The sequence below is a fragment of the Coloeus monedula genome (genome assembly GCF_965178545.1).
Source record: "Coloeus monedula genome assembly, chromosome: 2".
Lineage (NCBI taxonomy): Eukaryota > Metazoa > Chordata > Aves > Passeriformes > Corvidae > Coloeus > Coloeus monedula.
In genome coordinates this window covers 65,121,904-65,139,083 of record NC_138782.1, presented here as the reverse complement: position 1 = coordinate 65,139,083, position 17,180 = coordinate 65,121,904, and the positions used below count along the sequence as shown (strand labels likewise).

At 36.3% G+C, this 17,180-nt stretch overlaps 1 protein-coding gene across 8 annotated transcripts in view; it reads left to right on the top strand.

Moving 5' to 3' along the window:
• Positions 1 to 17,180, top strand: part of LAMA2 (laminin subunit alpha 2) — a 344,213-nt gene that overhangs the window by 80,340 nt on the left and 246,693 nt on the right. For all 8 annotated transcript variants that reach the window (XM_082302950.1, XM_082302949.1, XM_082302947.1 and 5 more), the window contains exons 2-3: positions 2,606 to 2,776; positions 6,876 to 6,988. In XM_082302950.1, coding sequence (XP_082159076.1) covers positions 2,606 to 2,776; positions 6,876 to 6,988 — 284 coding nt within the window. The remainder of the gene's footprint in view (positions 1 to 2,605; positions 2,777 to 6,875; positions 6,989 to 17,180) is intronic.

Below are 17,180 nucleotides of genomic sequence, written 5' to 3'. Positions count from 1 at the left end.
CATATTCAAAAGGCCTAGCTAAAAGTTTTAAGACAATTGTTTCATCTTCTGTATTGCTAGAATGTCATGCCTCTGTTGTGAAAATATATATATATATGTAACTTCTAGAAATCAATATGAATAATATTGCTTTCTCCATTCTATCAGCCTTGCACATCGAATGTTCTTTTAAAGCAAAGCCTTATTTTGGGCTGCACAAAGGAATATTATAGAATCATGGAATATCTTGAGTTGGAAGAAACCCATAAGGCCTATTGAGCCCAATCCCCTGCTCCCTGGAAATAAAGATTATTCAAAGAATTTCAAATATGTAGTTGTTAATTATAACTTGTTAAAACCCTGAGGGTGAGGGTCAATTGCAAAGGTGAAGTGCTGGCTGTAGTGGGCATCTTCTGCTCTCTGCCTGCCACTCCGAGCCTGTGGAGAATTCATTGTGGAGCACCTCTGTGAGGTACTGGCATCTTGACGTGGGCTCTTCAGGGAAACACCCAATACTTGTTTTGTTGCCTATGTTTGTACTAATTATAGGCAAGGCTCTTTTGGTAGCTTTGCCCTAAGCCGCTCTGCACATTAAAGAGGTGACCCAAGGGTGAAGTTATATTCTAATAAATGAGTTTCTTAAGTATTCTTCGTTTATTTGCCTATCTTACATTTAAAGTTTGTGTTAAAACTTAGAACAAGGTATGATTTGTGATAGACACAGAATAGGTAATATTTTTATAGCTGTGTGAATCTGGAGGCTTTTTGGTTGCTCTCTTACAGCTCGTTTTTGAAGGATTTATTCTCTTGATGCCCTGTACTGCAATTCTTGGCATGTAGGATCATTCTGTCCTTTGTACAAGGTTCACTTTTGAGGGCTTAAAATACTTAGCTCCAAACCAAATGCCAGACTCTTTGTTAACAGTAAATGATTAGTGGCTTCTACACTATTAACTTTGTACAGCCTAAAAAGAGAATAATGAGGCTGTCAGTCAACATAGGAAGTTCTACAGCTATTAATTCGTCTACTCTGCTAATGCTTATACAGATTTTTACCATTTGGTCCCATCACAGAAGGCAGAAAATATCACTGAGTGCAGTGAATAAAAATACATGAACAGCTGTATAGATTTTAAAGCGTCATGAAAATGAGCTTTAATCTATACAGAAGGAGCAATCTACATGATCAGTGAAGTCTCAAGTATTGATTGACTGTACAAATTGGATGGGCTAGTAACTAATTGGCTCTCTTGCTCAAGCAGTGTATTTACACATGGTTTTAAAGTGAGTGTGAGAGTCACTAACTCACAGTGTCAAAGGACAGCTGTACCATGACCAGCCACGCTTGGTAATTAAATGGCACGCAGGTTAATTGCAGAGACAAGCAGGAGACTGATATTAAAGGACTGAAAGGAGTCAGTTGAAGAGTGTTGTCCATTTGTAGAGGACAAAAAGAAATGCCATTATAAAGGGAGTTTTATCAGAGTACAATAATGACCAATTCAGTTTTTATTAAAGCCTTATTTTAAGGTTATAATAGTATAATAGGGTTGGAAGTTGAATGAATTGCAAGAGTGAGTTTTGGGCCAGTTGAAATTGTCATAAAATGAATCCAAAAATGATCCCATGCATCCATACATCAGCCTTTTTTTTGTTTAGTTGGTTGGTTTGGGTTGGATTTTTTTGGTTTAACCTGTAGCCATGGCAAATTTGCTTTTGGAGGTGCAAAACTGATTGATTTAATGTGAGGGGCAGTACTGTATGCATTCAACACAGTCTATCAGTTTGTCTCCATGGATCAATTTTATTACAGCTCAAAGGTTTTGATCAGTACTTAGTGGAAAGGAGAGTAACCCACCTTAATGAATGTTCTTCATATGGTTTATAATCTTTATAGCTTACTGCTACATATAACTTGGCTCAGCAGAGCACTCAGATGTGCTTAAATGCTGTGCTGAATGAGAATTATAATACATCACTCAGCATGTGCACCTGGAAAAATAACAATAGTACTACCATAAAAGATACGGTGTCGTATATGTTATTTTCTTCTTGAGGAAAGGGAAACATGACATATGCTATTCATGTGTCTGGATGAATTACCCAGCTGCTCTGATGACAAAGGTGTCTGTGAGGTCCTAAGCAGAACAGTAATACAGTGTAAAGCAAGTGCTGCAGTCTGTGAAGGAAAAGCTTTTCCATGGAGATGTAAGCAGAAAAAGAATGATAAAGAGTTTTCATGGATACTTTGTGTACGATGTCGCTGTGGCCAACTGGGTAGGAACACAAGGTTTGATTGTGAAAAATAAAATTTTATGATGCTTTGTATGTTTCTGTACTTTCTCCTTTGGTGTCCTGCTGTTGTTCATGATATAACCAGAAGGTACCAATTTGAATTTTGGAAGAATGGGGAGAAACCCATCAGTATATAATGGCTTTATTCTGATGTCTAAATTCTGGATGCACATCCAAAGTTTTTCTTTATTACTTCCATAGCTGTTGTAAACGAAAGCTTTTGTTTTAGTATTGTAACAGCTGTTACATTAATTCATGATTATTTTGCTAAATTCACCTTGGTTTTGCCTCTATTGCTTTTGTTTATGATTTTATTTTATTTTGTTTGCAGGACTGTTTCCTGCAGTGCTGAACCTGGCTAGTAATGCTCTCATCACAACCAATGCTACCTGTGGAGAAAAGGGGCGGGAAATGTACTGCAAACTCGTTGAACATGTACCTGGACAGCCTGAAAGGAACCCTCAGTGCCGCATTTGTGATCAAAGGAGCAAGCTCCAACATCGTATGTGTGCCATTTTCGTTTTGTTCCGAAGGGTGTAGATATCAGGGAGCAAAACAGTAGTTTACCAGCCCAATTCCTGTGAAATGTGTGTCTCTTTTTAAATCAGGTTAACCATCTCTTCCAAAGGTATTTCAAAATCTGTATCTGATATGGATACTCCTCCCACAGAACTTTCTGATTCAGGTACTGAAAAGCAGAGCACCTGAATTCAGATTTTGAAATATTAAGTATCTACAGCTGTTGCTGAATTATTTTGATATACACTAACTGTGAATAAAAAACAGATAACTGACTTTTACCTGCATACCTACATGTGGAATTTGAACATTTTGGCCAATCTAAGCAATATCTGAAATTCCAGTAAATTCAGTTTCACTGAGCCAGAAAAAATAAGATAAAGTAATGGAGCACTGCATGGTTTAATGCTTAGTTTTTCATATTAAAATTGATTTTTGCTAACACTGCTTTCTTAAAGATTACCTGGAAGCAAAATCAGTTTTCAAGTATGAATTTGTTATCATCTACTTCAGACATGGCTGTTTCTGGTAGTTGGGAAGATGAGAACTAAGAAAATTTTTTAGTCAAGTTGTACAAGTTTAATTTCATGTAACCTTGCAGTGAAAGACATGAACAGTTTTAACATTATTAGATTTTCATGGGTATATTGGCGCTGTAGATGGTAGAGGGTGTAGGGATACTTAAGACAGCTTTTAATGGAATAGGTAAAATGTTGGAAGAAGCACAGACACAGAAGCATGAAGACAATTTTTTTTTTCCGATTGTGTCCCATAAAACTTAGATACATTTATACCTCATGACATTTAAGCATGGGCTTAAAACCACAGGACAAAAGGAAAAAAAAAAAGATGACATTTAATCTGTCTGCTAGTTCTGGACAGGATGAGCTATCTGCGGCTTTAGCTTTCCAGACAGAAGCTTGTTTGGATGCTCCTTAGAAACTTCCTCCCATGGCCACACTTTCTTGTGTGGCTCACTCATTACATCACTCAAAACAAAGTGTTTTTCTAATAGCTAATCTGCGTCTCCTTGCAGAAATTCATGTTACCTATTTCCTGGGTTCAGTCAATACAAGAAATGGATTATTCTCTTTTTCTTAAAAAAAAAAATAAAAATAATTAATTAAGTGTTGATGGTATTGATCTATCTAGTTTCTACACTAAGCTGTCTCTTTTCTTTCCTTTTCGTCATAGGTTTTATCTTCTAGAACTCTAACTGCATGAGTTGCAGTTCTTTGGAATTCTCTTTAGAGGCTTTCATATTTATAAAAATTCACCTGAGCTCTTACTAGCACTAAACAGAGATCCAGGTTTGCTTCAGAATAAGCATATGTTCCCATTCACATGTTTTACTTTGATATTTCTGCTTTCTAATGGTGAAACACCACTGAGAGGACAGTTAGTTGTCATTTGCAAACCTCAGATGCTTTCTTTTCCTGCTGAATTGCTCCTCATCTTATATTTGCGAAGCTATTTATAATTGTCCTAGTGTAGACTACTTAATTTATATGAAGACAGTTACAACCAATTTTTTTTCCAGATTGTTTTCCAAGTTTCTATGTCTTTTTTAACTGCAGAAAATGCCACCTTCTGAGGGAAGGTCATATGATTCTTTAGCAATAGATACATCCAATTACCTTATAGCAGTGTGTTTCACTCAGAGAAGAATTCAGTTTTTGGAAGCATTCTGACTGGCAGAGAGACTTTCCTATTTTATAGGTGGGAATTTAGAGACACATGCACATTACACAATTTTTTTTTCCTATATGAAGTTTGCTTGATTCAAAAATCAAACCTAAACCGGAGATACTGCTTTGTCTATGATGCCAGACAATGTACACTAATGTATGGGTATACACACGGACACAAACATGTGTGTATCCAAAAAACCCATCAGAATGTTTTATATCTATGTTTCCCCTTGTTTCTACACTCTTCTGAACTTGCATCTGCCCAACTTCATAATATCTGGTCTTGTGTTGTCAATCATACCTCATTTTAAGGTCTTTAAATGTTCATTTGGTGAAGGGAAATGCCTTGTTTAAACAGAGATGGCTTGTTAATAGGAGAACCATGTAATATAACCAGACTTTAAAGGATCCCTCTGGAATGTGTCAGTCTGGAGTGCCTCCCCTTAATTACTGTAGTAGGAAATGAACACAAATTCCCTGGTTAATCACATGTGAGTCCAAATTAAAGTGCACAGTTTGATGGGCTCACTCTCTAAGTTCTCCCTCTTGCCATCCATCAGGGAGATTGGTCCTTGAACTGCATTGGCAATCCAGTCCTTTTTACAAATACTGTATTTTCCCCCCTTACCTTTTAAATAAGCAAAACATGCCAGCAATTAATCAATTTTCAAATTAATTATGATTAAACTTTCATAATGGTGATTACAGTTAATTGTTGATTCATCTCCCAATCCTCCTTCTGATGATTTACCTTTATATCAATTTCATCTGAAGAGACTTAGATCAAAATTTCCAATTAGACAGCTTCTGTCACAATCACCAAGGAGCCCTGGATTTGATTTACAGCTGATTTTTGCTACCACTCAGTTAAAGCCAAAATTTGAGAAAATGATTGGAGCTGTGGTACTGACAGCATGTAAAGCATAGGGTGTGCTTTGCTTTTCTCTTCAACATAAAGCTACTAATAGCTTTATCAGTTGTAGTACCAGAATTCTAACTTGCAAATGTTGCTGCCCACTAATGCCATTGAATAATCTAATAATTAAATGAAATTTTTGGCATTTTCAATATTGAGGGTTTATGCCTTCACTCACTCCCACAAAGCACTTGAATTGTGTCTTTAAATATGTTCAGGCATTCTGACTTCCCTTTATGAGCTAGGACTCCTGTCCTCCACAGGTGGTTGATATATCAAAAAAACAGAGATACAAAGACTATCAGTCTGGCTGGTTGATTAAAGTAATAATTAAAATAATAAGTAAACTTATCAGTTCATAAATTAATTACTTACAATTCTAGGCCCAGCAAGTAATGAATCATATTCCAATTTTATACCAAGAAAACCTGACAGTTTAGAAAGTCATCCTTAATAAGAGGGATAAGGTTTTCTCCTAATTCATGTTTTTGCAAACAGAACTTGCATAGAAGAAATTTACTGTATTTGCATTTTCTTTGGGTTATTTTCCTCATAATGTACAGGCTTGCTGTATACAAGTAGGGACTTCAAAATATAGATCCTTATACCTTTTAAAATTGTGGTTTTGTTATTCTCCATTTTGTACAGGAGAGAAACACAAATTGACCACAAAAAATAACCTGGAAATGTTGAGAGTGATTTTTCTCAGTCTAAATAACATTAAACTACTAAGTAAGCAAACTTTGATAATGTAGAAGATCTTGAAATTAAGGGAAAATTCCATTCTGTAAATAAATTCATATCCCTCTTATTTAGGATTCATTTGGGATACTGCAGCAGAGTCCATATAGACATGAAAAATAATGCATCTTGGACTCTGATAAGGATTATAACCAAACAAACCTCCTTTATATACATGTATGTGAGTCAGAAAATTTTCCACTTGAGGGATATATCCTGTAATGATTTCTGAATCATTTCCTCTGTAATGATTTGTGAATTATTTCCTGAATTATTTCCATGTGTGCTTAGAAATGTCTTAGAAATGCCAGTACCAGTATTACTTTAATCTCTGCTTTCCTTGCACACCCTATCTCAGGTTTCTGATTTGTTGTTTCTGTTGCAACATTCGATGACTTCGCAGTACTTGAAACTTTGGAAGAGTGTCGGAAGAGTTTGCTTGATTTAAATGCCCACATTTTCTGTAGCATCAGGAGAGCCTTCTGCAGTTAGATGTTCTGAATGATCTTCTTGTGATCCTAACCAAAGTTAAAGAATTAACATTAGATCAGTATTCCAGTAATAATAAGCATGACTGATGCCCCTAGAGTACAAGAAAAATTAATTTATTCTTTTTTCTTTTAGAAGTCCTGCCTCATTAGTTCTGTAATTGTCTTAAAATCTATCTTTCAGATCTAAAAATAATTAAATCTTGTAATAGTTTTGAAATTTATTTGTTTCTGCTGTTCTAACAGAACGACACCCAATAACAAATGCAATTGATGGCAAGAACAGTTGGTGGCAAAGCCCTAGTATCCAGAATGGAATTGAGTATCATTATGTGACCATTACATTGGACCTCCAGCAGGTACACTTCTGGTTTTTTGTTTCTGGGCTTGCTTTCTTGCATGATAGATCACCTAGATTATCTTAAATTTTGCTCTGTGTTGCTTTCCTATATGAAGACATGCCCAGTTTCTCCTGTAGTTTTCTGTTGTTTGTATGGATATGATTGACCTATTCATTGTAACATAATGTGCCAAATAATAAATCGTTATTTCATACATATTTTTATGAAGTCATGCAGTTGTAAGAACCTTTTATTTGTGAAGCTGAAGTACTTGGAGGACAGTGATTTTTATACCTGGAAGAGCCTTTGAATTCTGGATGTGCTGTTAGCATTCTGACTTTGGAGCCCTCATTGTTAATGGCAGAAACAATCCTACATCTGTGGTTTTGGCCTTATATATGCGAAAGTATTCAATGTGCATTTCTCTTTCAAACAGGAGAGCTAAAACTTCTTACAGAAATTTGAGAGTAGGATCCTGTGCAGTAAAGAGATATGGGGGGTTTTTTAACATGTCTTTTAAATTTTCAGAGATACTAACTGGTTTGCTTTTACGGCAAGGAATTGTGCCTCTTGTTGGGTGTAGTCTGTTAATATGCAAGTAGCTCTTAGGCATTAGAACTAAATTCCCATCCTTGTTTTTCATCACCCTAGTGATTTTAGTTGTGTGGTTGTTTAGGTCAGGTCTTCTAAACTAGGGCTGTACAACTTCTGGTTTTTCCCCTGCTATTTCATTATCTAGATTATCATAAGAAATGAACAGATTTGTGAAGTTCTGGAAGTTTTAAGTTTTCTTATGTGCTAAAAGCTAGCAACTAAAGGATCAGTGAGGATACTGGAGAAAAAGTATGGGTTGTTCTAATGTGTTCAAAAGGCCTCTGCATGTGCCAGCTGACAGCAGTCTGAGAATGCTGCACTGTGTGTGGTGTGGGTTTGAGGGGTTTTTGTTACTATTTTTTTAAAATGAGACAAGGATCAAGTCTGACCCTGTTTCTTTCCCATGTTCTGTTACTAATTGTTCAGAGGAAACTTGGCAGTCCTTCTGCAGCTCTAAAGCTGATACCTTCTCTTAAGCCCATTCACTTCTTCTTGGCTGGAATAGAAGCAGTGTTGAGGTTTCTGTGGATGTCAGAGAGGTGGGCTAAGACCCTGTGTCACTAATGCTATCTGGCACACCCTTTATGATCTGAGTAACCCATGTAGTTAGGAATGCATGCAATTTTACTCTCCACCGTACGTGAACAGAACAAGCATTGTTCCCCAAAATGTAGTAAAAGGTCTGCTGTGATTTGCATGGCTTTTAGACTGCTAAGTAAGCAGTAAGAGTTGTTTGGGTCTTGTTTGGGAGTTTTTGTTTGCTTATCCAGGAATTTTGTAGTCAGAGCATTATAGACTATTAAAGTAACCGGCAGAATATGAAATTTCTCTTTCAGCTGTTGTTTTGTGTAGTAGTCACTATGAATGATGAAGGTCACCAGATATCTCTGCGACCTCACTTGAAAGAAATTCCATTCTTTACCTTTGCATTTTAGAAGATTCAGTAATTGCTATGTTTGTGTTGATGAATTCTTGCTTTAAGTATCAAAATGCATAACTTCCTTTTGTGAGATAGAAATAACAAATGGGAAATCCACAGGTAATGGACTGAAAATTGCAGGAATGCATTAGTTTTTATGTTATTACTGGTAATTATGATAGTACATGGAATGCTTTTAGCAGTCCTAATTTCATGAAAAAATCAGGAAAATGATTACAATTTACTCATTTATATAATGCTTGGCCTTTTGGGACAGAGACTGTTTTTCTTTACTTTGTTGTGCAGGGAAGCCTGCCATACATCATAAAAATGATGTATACTATTTAGCAATGGCTAATAAACTAGAAGAAGGAAAATATACTTAATATTTGTAATTATGTTTATACTTCAGTTTGTTAGAACAAACCAAAATATTATCAGTCCTGTTGGGAAAAATGTAGTATTTTTTCTTGTTTTCTCTCAACACTTGAGGTTTGCCTTAGTACTTATAAAGAGCTTTTATCTATCATGGAGGCTAGGTTTCTAATTCACTGAAGTACACTTGAAATTTGTACCCCATCTATTAATAAAATATGAGTTGAAAACTGGAGCTATTTAGTTGTGAGCATCTTCGATAATTTCCTCTTAACCCTTCACTTTTTCCCACTTTTTAGCCATTATAACAATCCTCATCTATATCACAAAAAAATTATGGATCTCCTTTCATACCTGTAAATGTGAGATTATTTTTTACAGTGCTTTTCATGCAGAAAGTGCATAGGAGGTCAAAAATATAGATTTATTTGGGAGTTTCTCGCACAAATTTAAATGGAGTTTAGAGTGACAGGTTCAGCTGCCTTGGTAGGAGTTTGGAAGGGGGGTGGTTCACAGATGTGTGAGGTACCAAGAGAAGAGCTGTCTGCTGTTCTGCAGCTCTTAGTCCTGCTGGTTAGAGAGGGTCTGTCTCCTCTGCCTTAAGAGTGTTGGGCAGTTCAAGTGCAACAGAGGTAATTCAGGTCCAGTGAGTGCAACGTTTAGCAGGACTTTAAAAATAGGCCTTCTCTTCAAGAATTTCAGAGCACGGAGTTGGCAAAACAGAAGTGCTTCTTCCAGGGAGAACAGATTCCCTGTACTTGTGCTATTCCCAAATCCTCAATTGGTCTAATTTCACAGTGATGTGGAAGATTGGTAGAGTATCTTTAAAGAAAATTGGCAAATTCACAGGAAAACCAGTTGGCAGTTGGAGGTGAAGTGGTCAGCCCATCTGTTTCTGATTTCTGCACACATCAGGACACTTTTATTAACAAATTCCCAGCTGCTCTAGGGAGCAAGGACATTGGCTATATCCTTGATACTGCTCACATACTTGTGCCAGGAGCATATTTATGTGGATTTAGACTTTTTTGCTATGCACTTCATATTTTTTAAATGATGCTGGAATATTTTATGTGAACTGTAGATGTGTGTAACTCAGGTGGACCCAGAGTTAACGTTCTGGCAGAAATTTCTGGAATTAATAACTATCTCTTAGTTGCCTGAGACTGTGGAGGATCAGTTCAGTGTCCAGGTGATGCCTTCCAGGCGTACATATCTGAAGAAAAAGAAAGTAATGGACACTCCACAGAGCCTTGTAAGCTGCAAGAGCAAGAATAACTGATTAAGCTATGTAGCTATTTCTCTCTAAAACACTTGCACTTCATCAGTTTTAAGTTCCCTAACCTCTGATAGCATCCAGCTCTTCCACCTTATCTTTTCATCCTGTCCCCTACCCTTCTCCTGTAGGAAGGGAGGAAGGAGTTTAAAAGATTGTGTTCTGACTCTGTAGAAATCACTGCAGTCACCATCCCTTCCAAAGGCAGTCTAAAAACACCTGTTACAGGAATGATGTCATACAGCAAACTGGTGGCAGAGACCCATGAATTAACTAAGTCTGCATCCCTGTCTAATTAATTTTTTTTCTTAAAGACAAAGTAACCAGGCTTTTGAGTCTTGACCATTTCAAAGTTGTTGCATGATTTTTGGATTCTGGAACAATCTCCCTGTTGTCTGGTTTCAAATAACTGGTGGAACCCATTGTTTGGATGTTTGTCTATACAGTTGAATCCCACAATTATGTCTAGTTCAACTAATCCTTTAAGGATTGACTGAAGGTAATCTTACAGCTGTAATGAAATAGGAGGTAAATTGGATGATAAGCTATTGCACAACATTGCTTCTTTTAATACATAATTGTATTTTTTTATTTTAATTTATGATGGTTGACCAGACAGTGGTTAAGGAATCAGAATGTGTTGAGCAACAAAGCCATTTTAAATAGCCTTTACACATTAGCTGCATAGTCATAGTCATATAGGGATATGCATATCACTAGGAGATACTTGGTTTTAATGTTGTATTTTCTCTTCTCTGGAATACCAAATACATTTTCCATCAGGGAAAAAGAAAATACACTAGATTTCTGTTGAATAAGTTCTGATATCAAATATCAGAAGAGCTAAAGGAATGAGGAGGAAGTTAACGATATTGTTTAGTCTTGGGATGTAAGAACCAGTTTAGTAAAATGAAATGCCACTGGGTCTTCATGTTTCAAATTTGTATATATGTGCATATGTGCAAATATTTTGTTTAGGTGTTCAATTAGTATTTTCCTTCTCTCTTTTACCAATAATTATGGGCTTAAAATGTTTTCTAAACTGCTTTTATAAAGGTAGGCTTAAAGCTTCTCTTCATCCCCAAACCAGAAAGTAGTTTAGCAGAAATTTAGTCCACACTTGGACTATTCTCCAACAGATGAGAGTCAGTTTTGTCCATCTTCAAAAATGTTTGTCTACAGAGAAAAGAGTGAACAAACCCAAAGTCTGTTGAGACTATTACACTGCCAATTCCCTGATTGCCGCTCCTCCCTGCACTGGTGAAAGGGAGATGTTTCTGTTCTTCTTGTTCTGGCACTGGCACTTGTGTTGCCATGCAGGAAACCAGATGTACCTTGATACTGAAAACTATGTCTTGCCTTGTGTTTTGGGGTTCTGTTTCTGCCAGATCAATTTTCTGATTTGGCTTGCCTGTGTGAGGTTTTAATGCCAGCATGGGGGAGGGGGCAGGAATGTACTTCTGGAGGCAGTGGGGAAATAGTTCCACCTCTCTCCGGAATAGCTGGCACTCTGTGTTCGTTTCAACATTCTAAAACCTCAAAGTGAGCTACAGTCCAAGCCTGCAACATAGCGCTCTCATCATCATTATTTGTTTTTACTATTTCTTGCACAAGAATCATTTGGTTTTGAAGTTATGGAAACATTTGAGAATTTAAAAAACAAATGATTTCAAAAAAAAAAAAAGTCATTAAGTCCTGTTTTCTGGCTCAGCTACACCTAAGTGTTGAGGAACTGTTGAAGTGACAGCTCAAAAGAGATGCAACTAAAACATGAACATGACTGTTGAATCAATTAAAAAAAGAAAAAGAAATGAGATGTTCTGTTTTAATAAAGTCCACAGCCAGCTTTTAGACAAGTATGTTAGTTGTAATACTCAGTATTTTTTTATTTCTTTTTTTCATTACCTTCATAGGCTTGAATCTTAGCATTTCAGTGATTCTCTTATGTTGTTTAGTTTTACAATTTGCTGGTAATGAACTAACTAACTAGATATGTATAGGATGAAAAAAAATGTAATTTATCTTTCTGATATTCTTTTAAATGATTATTATTTACTTTTTAATTATTTTACATGATTAATTAGTATTTCATTTTTAAATCTTTTTAAAGCAAAACTATTGGACTTGAAGTTAACTTATAATGAAAGCATTTGAAAAACTCAGAAGAACAAGAAAGAAATTGCATATAAATATACCAGTAAGGATTTATAGCAAACATACCTAGAAAACAATTATTTGTTATCATGAAAAAACCAGAATGTTAGTAAATATTTTGACATTACAGTAAACATTTTTAAGAACTACCTGTTTTACATACTATTAGCAAATTTACTTTAGATTATGTAGCTTTCCACCTGGATTTCCATTTGTGGGAAAGAGAGAATATGTGCCCACTAGTAAGTAACAGATGTTACCCAGGGCTCCCTTCTTGTCTCAGAATAAAGTTTTCCCCATTGATATCACTCAGACAAAAGCCTAAGGAAAATCAAATGATATTTTTCCTCAGTTAAGGGTCAAGAGTGCATGTCTGTGCCAGCCATAATTCCAGAAGAGGCTACTGCAGTAAGCTTCTAAGTGTTCTAACAAACCAGTGTTAGTGAAGATGCTCAAGCTGACTTTCCCACAGCATTAAAAAACAAGAAAGTTTTTCATGAGCGGTTAAATAGTACATGAAGGGAGTAGTCTCCAATGCATTCTGAAATGCGGAGAAGCCATTATTGTGCTGAAAGATGAGTTGTAATACCTACCATACGAAGTGCTGTAAGCTAGGTCGAGGGTTGTATTAAAAATAAATATCCACAGGATTATTTTTGCCCAAATTTTTTATGCTCCCCACTAAATCAGACCATAAATTTACTGCTTTGTGGTTAGTCAGAAAGATTTCTAAGTGAGCAAATCCTTTCAGCTTCAGTTCATAATACACGCTAACAATGATTTTGCACAGTGTTGAGAATTTATCATTTTCTTTCTGTGGTTAGTTGCCTTATATTTTCTGTGGATGACTGTAATACATATACATACCACTTTTCTAGTTTTGACTTTAAGCAAGAGAGCTATTCACCTTTGAGTCCAGTGACACATACATTCTGACATGAATATGAGGTTGTCTTCTGATTTTGTACTGTTAGAAGTTTTGGTTCTAAAGAAAATTGTGGAGGCTGGGAGAACTGTGTTGTGACAAGAAAGGGTTTCATAGGATTCTCAGTCTTGAGCAGATTTTGTTATTGATATTGAAGAAATATGTTGTCTTTAAATAGTTTATGATTAATAAGAAGCTTACTTGAAAAAATGAGTTTTGCAGCTGATGATGGTTGTGAAATAGTGCTTCTGTTGTGATAGGCACATTAAAATGTATGGACTTGGTATGAGTATGTGAGAGCTGGTGAGAGGACACTGCATGGAAACAGCTTCACTCTGAGTCCTCTCATTGCTACTGGACCCAGACTGAGCATCAGTTCTTGGATCTAGAAAAAAAAAGAAAAAAATGAATTTTTTGTTTTGTGTTTTAAGCACCAAAACAGAGGAACAACCATTTCTGTCCTCCCGTCTTGTCTAGGTTTTAAGAAGAAGGGTCTGAATATTGGCATTTTCATCAATTTCCCTTTTCTCAAAATAGTCTTTATTCATTGAAAGAAGTGATTAGCTTTAGGAAATAAATTGCCTTTTGCTATTATTTGAAAGTACTGTGCAAAGACATTATTAACTTCAGTCTTCAGTTCTGGTATAGACCAGGCTAATGACGAGCAGCAAAAATAGTCAATAGAAAGCAGCTATTCTTTTTGACGCCTTCACAAACAGCTGAACAGTTAATAATGGAGAAAACCAACAGAGAAAATTACAAAGAAAAAAGTTGACATTGACAGAAACTTTACAGGTTCTGACTCCTTCCATTTGGCTTAATGTGTCTCAGATATTCAACAGCTGGACAGCTTGAGTACTTTACAGTTTGACATTGTATAAAGCGCACTCTTTTAGTAGACTTTCCTTTTTTTTTTTTAATGACATCTTTACTTATAACATGAGCAAAAATTGAGAAGTATTAGTATAATGTATTTTTTGTCATGGAGAAGAAAGTGTTCTTAGAAGAACATGCACCTCTCCAGCAGTTACAGACAAGGAAGGGAGAAAGCTGAGCTTATTCTAAGTTCAGATATTTTTATAGTTTTTTTAAAACGCATGTTCTGCATTAACTGAATGGGACTGAACATTGAACAAAAGCGAAGTTTTGCCTAATTAGAAAAGATGAATTTCTAACTGAAATGGTTTGGTTTGGAGACATCCACCTTAGAGCTTTTCAAGGTTTGCTATGATAAAATCTTTCTCAGTTTTTCCCATGAAGTGCTGTGGACATCTTAATTTACATGACATTTCTAGCTGCAACTTTTTGTAGTTACAGTTTTTCTGGACAGATGATGCCCTGCTAGAATTGCTTGCAACTCTAGGAAAAAAAAAAAATCTATGTTGGAATCAAGTGTGTGTTTCTTTCAGCCCAAATTCCCCATCTGGTAGCAGCATTTCAGTTGGAAGTAGCTCAGATGAACAGGAGCAACATTGTCATTAAAGGCAAACTGCAGCATGGTGGGGAGGTGTTCAGCTTTCTAAGCTGATATTAGTGGAATCCTGCTAAGCACATTTTTTTTTTCCACCCATGCCAACATTTTCAATTACAGAATTTCTAACTGTGAGCAGAATATTTGAAACCATGGCCACCGTCTCTCAGGACAGTGATCGAAAAAATACATGCTAGATGACCATTGAGGAATCTGGAAAGCCATGCCATTTCTAAATAAGACTTTCTCTCTGTCTGAGTTGGATGTGAGACTAAAATGAGAAGATTAGTTGTTCTTAAGTAGCCAATTGTATAAAAATTCTTGCATCAAAACTGTCTACTCTTTCATACATAATAGGCACAAACACTAATCCATAACAGTATCTGTGAATTGAAATATTACTGACCTCATAAATTGGCCTCTGAGAACACAAGGAGCTGTTTCTCAAAACTCATACAATCTCTGCTTCAATTCATGAGTAGTTGGATTTGGTCTGTTTCATGTCTTAAACCTTTAGGAGAGGCTAATCCAAAATGAAAAACAGTGCAAATGTATTCAAGGTGCATGATGTCCTGCATATATAACAGTTGTTTTCATATGTGAGTATCAAGATAGAATTTAATGATTGAGGAACACATTTGCATTGAGAATCTGTTTATATCTGTGATTTCTGATTCTTGGTCACCTGTGGTATTAGAAGTTCAGGCTCCTATGTCTGAACTTCACATTCGGACTGGTATTTAGATCTCCTTACCGAGTGTGAAGTTAACCCTTATTCACACATAACTACTAAAAAGAGAGAGCACACCTAAAGAAGATATTTAGAAACAGGATTTAGTGAGAAAATAGGATAGACTTCAGCGACTGAGGTCAGGACTAATATGCTGATCAGCCAGCTAGTTGTAGTCAGCTGGTTCCTTTCATCTCCTTTTCCCTCTATCTTACTTGTTCCTTCCTGATCCACCTTGATCCCTCCTTTTCTCTACCTATATTCCTTCCCCTAAATGTTTCATTATAAGTCTTATCCATTTATACAATCCCCTTAACACATCCTATAATGAATTCTGCATAGACTTTCCCCTGCTTCTCTTAATGAGGGGGGACCCCCCTGTAACCAATAACCCCCTTTAGCCTCAGGGTGTTCTGAGATAGCCTCGACTCATCTGCGTCACACCGGCACAAGGGTTGTCTGCAGTGCTTTTTCTACTCCTAAGAGCACTTTTAAATAACTGCTTAGATAAATCTGTGTCATGGTAAAAGTCATATGGTGTGACAGAATTTATGCCAGCCTGTAAGGAAACAAGTCCTTGACTAAGTTCTGCGCTCTTCTTGATGAAAGAATACCATGTTTACTTAGCCACTGAACTGCAGTAATAATCAGCAATGTAATATAAATACAGTAAATACATAGATACAGAGCTTACACCAGATTGTTGATGGAAGCCTCCATTAGAGCTAATAAATTTTTCTGTTGAGAAAATGAAATTAAAATACTTCTGTAGAATTGTGTAGTACCATTTTTTTTCTCTGCTGATATTCTGATTTACATGAGCGCTTTCTGAACGAAGGGTTTATTTTTTAAATAGAAGCACAAGTGGGAGTTGGACACAATGAGATTTCCTGCTTGAGTAGCTAACCCTATGTAGATTAATGATTCACTTCAGCTCTATCTGAATAATATTAGTGTAGCAAATTATCCTGTATAGTAGGATGCACTTTTCTTTGTCTTATGAGGCATTCACAAGAAGGTAGAGTGCTGTAACTTACGGAAGTGTTCCTACCATATGTGCTTCATAGTTCTCTCTGCTGAGACAATTACCAGTGAAAATGAGACCCAAGACTCATTTTGTTTCCCATCTTGAGGATTATGTTGCCTATAATTTGGGAAGGGTTTAAAGGACTATTTAGATTGTTTCCCTCCCACTCCCATAATTATACTGCTATGGTCACATGAGCAGAACAACTAGAAAAAAGCACCAACTGTGCTTTGGCAGCTGTTTTAATGGTCTTTTGCATGTTACCAGGCAGCTTGGTATTGCTCCATTTTCACATTTGTATGAGCAAACTTGTGTCTCTAGGTTACATTCTGTTGAATTTGTACAAATCCAGATGTGCTCTAAGATGGTGCAGTTACTCTATCAATTGACATGTGTTGGTTTATTGATGCTATCTGAAATGTGAACCAGGCATGCTCCATCCCTGTGGGAGTAGAAGCTCAGTGTTACAATGTACTGGGAAGGTTGGCTTCAGAATACTGAACCATGTAACTTTTTTTGATTGTGGAAACAAATGCAGCAAAACTCAGTGATACATCAGACTTTATTAGTTTTCTCATGCCACTAAGTGCTTGCTGGTTTTGTATTTGCTAATCAGCTCCACAATAAAAGAAGAGTTTCTCTTTTATCTGGAGAAGGATGGTTTTCCAGCTGACTGGAAAGCCAACATTGCTTCCATTACATTGATTTGTTTTGAGAATAATCATACAGCTGCCATTAA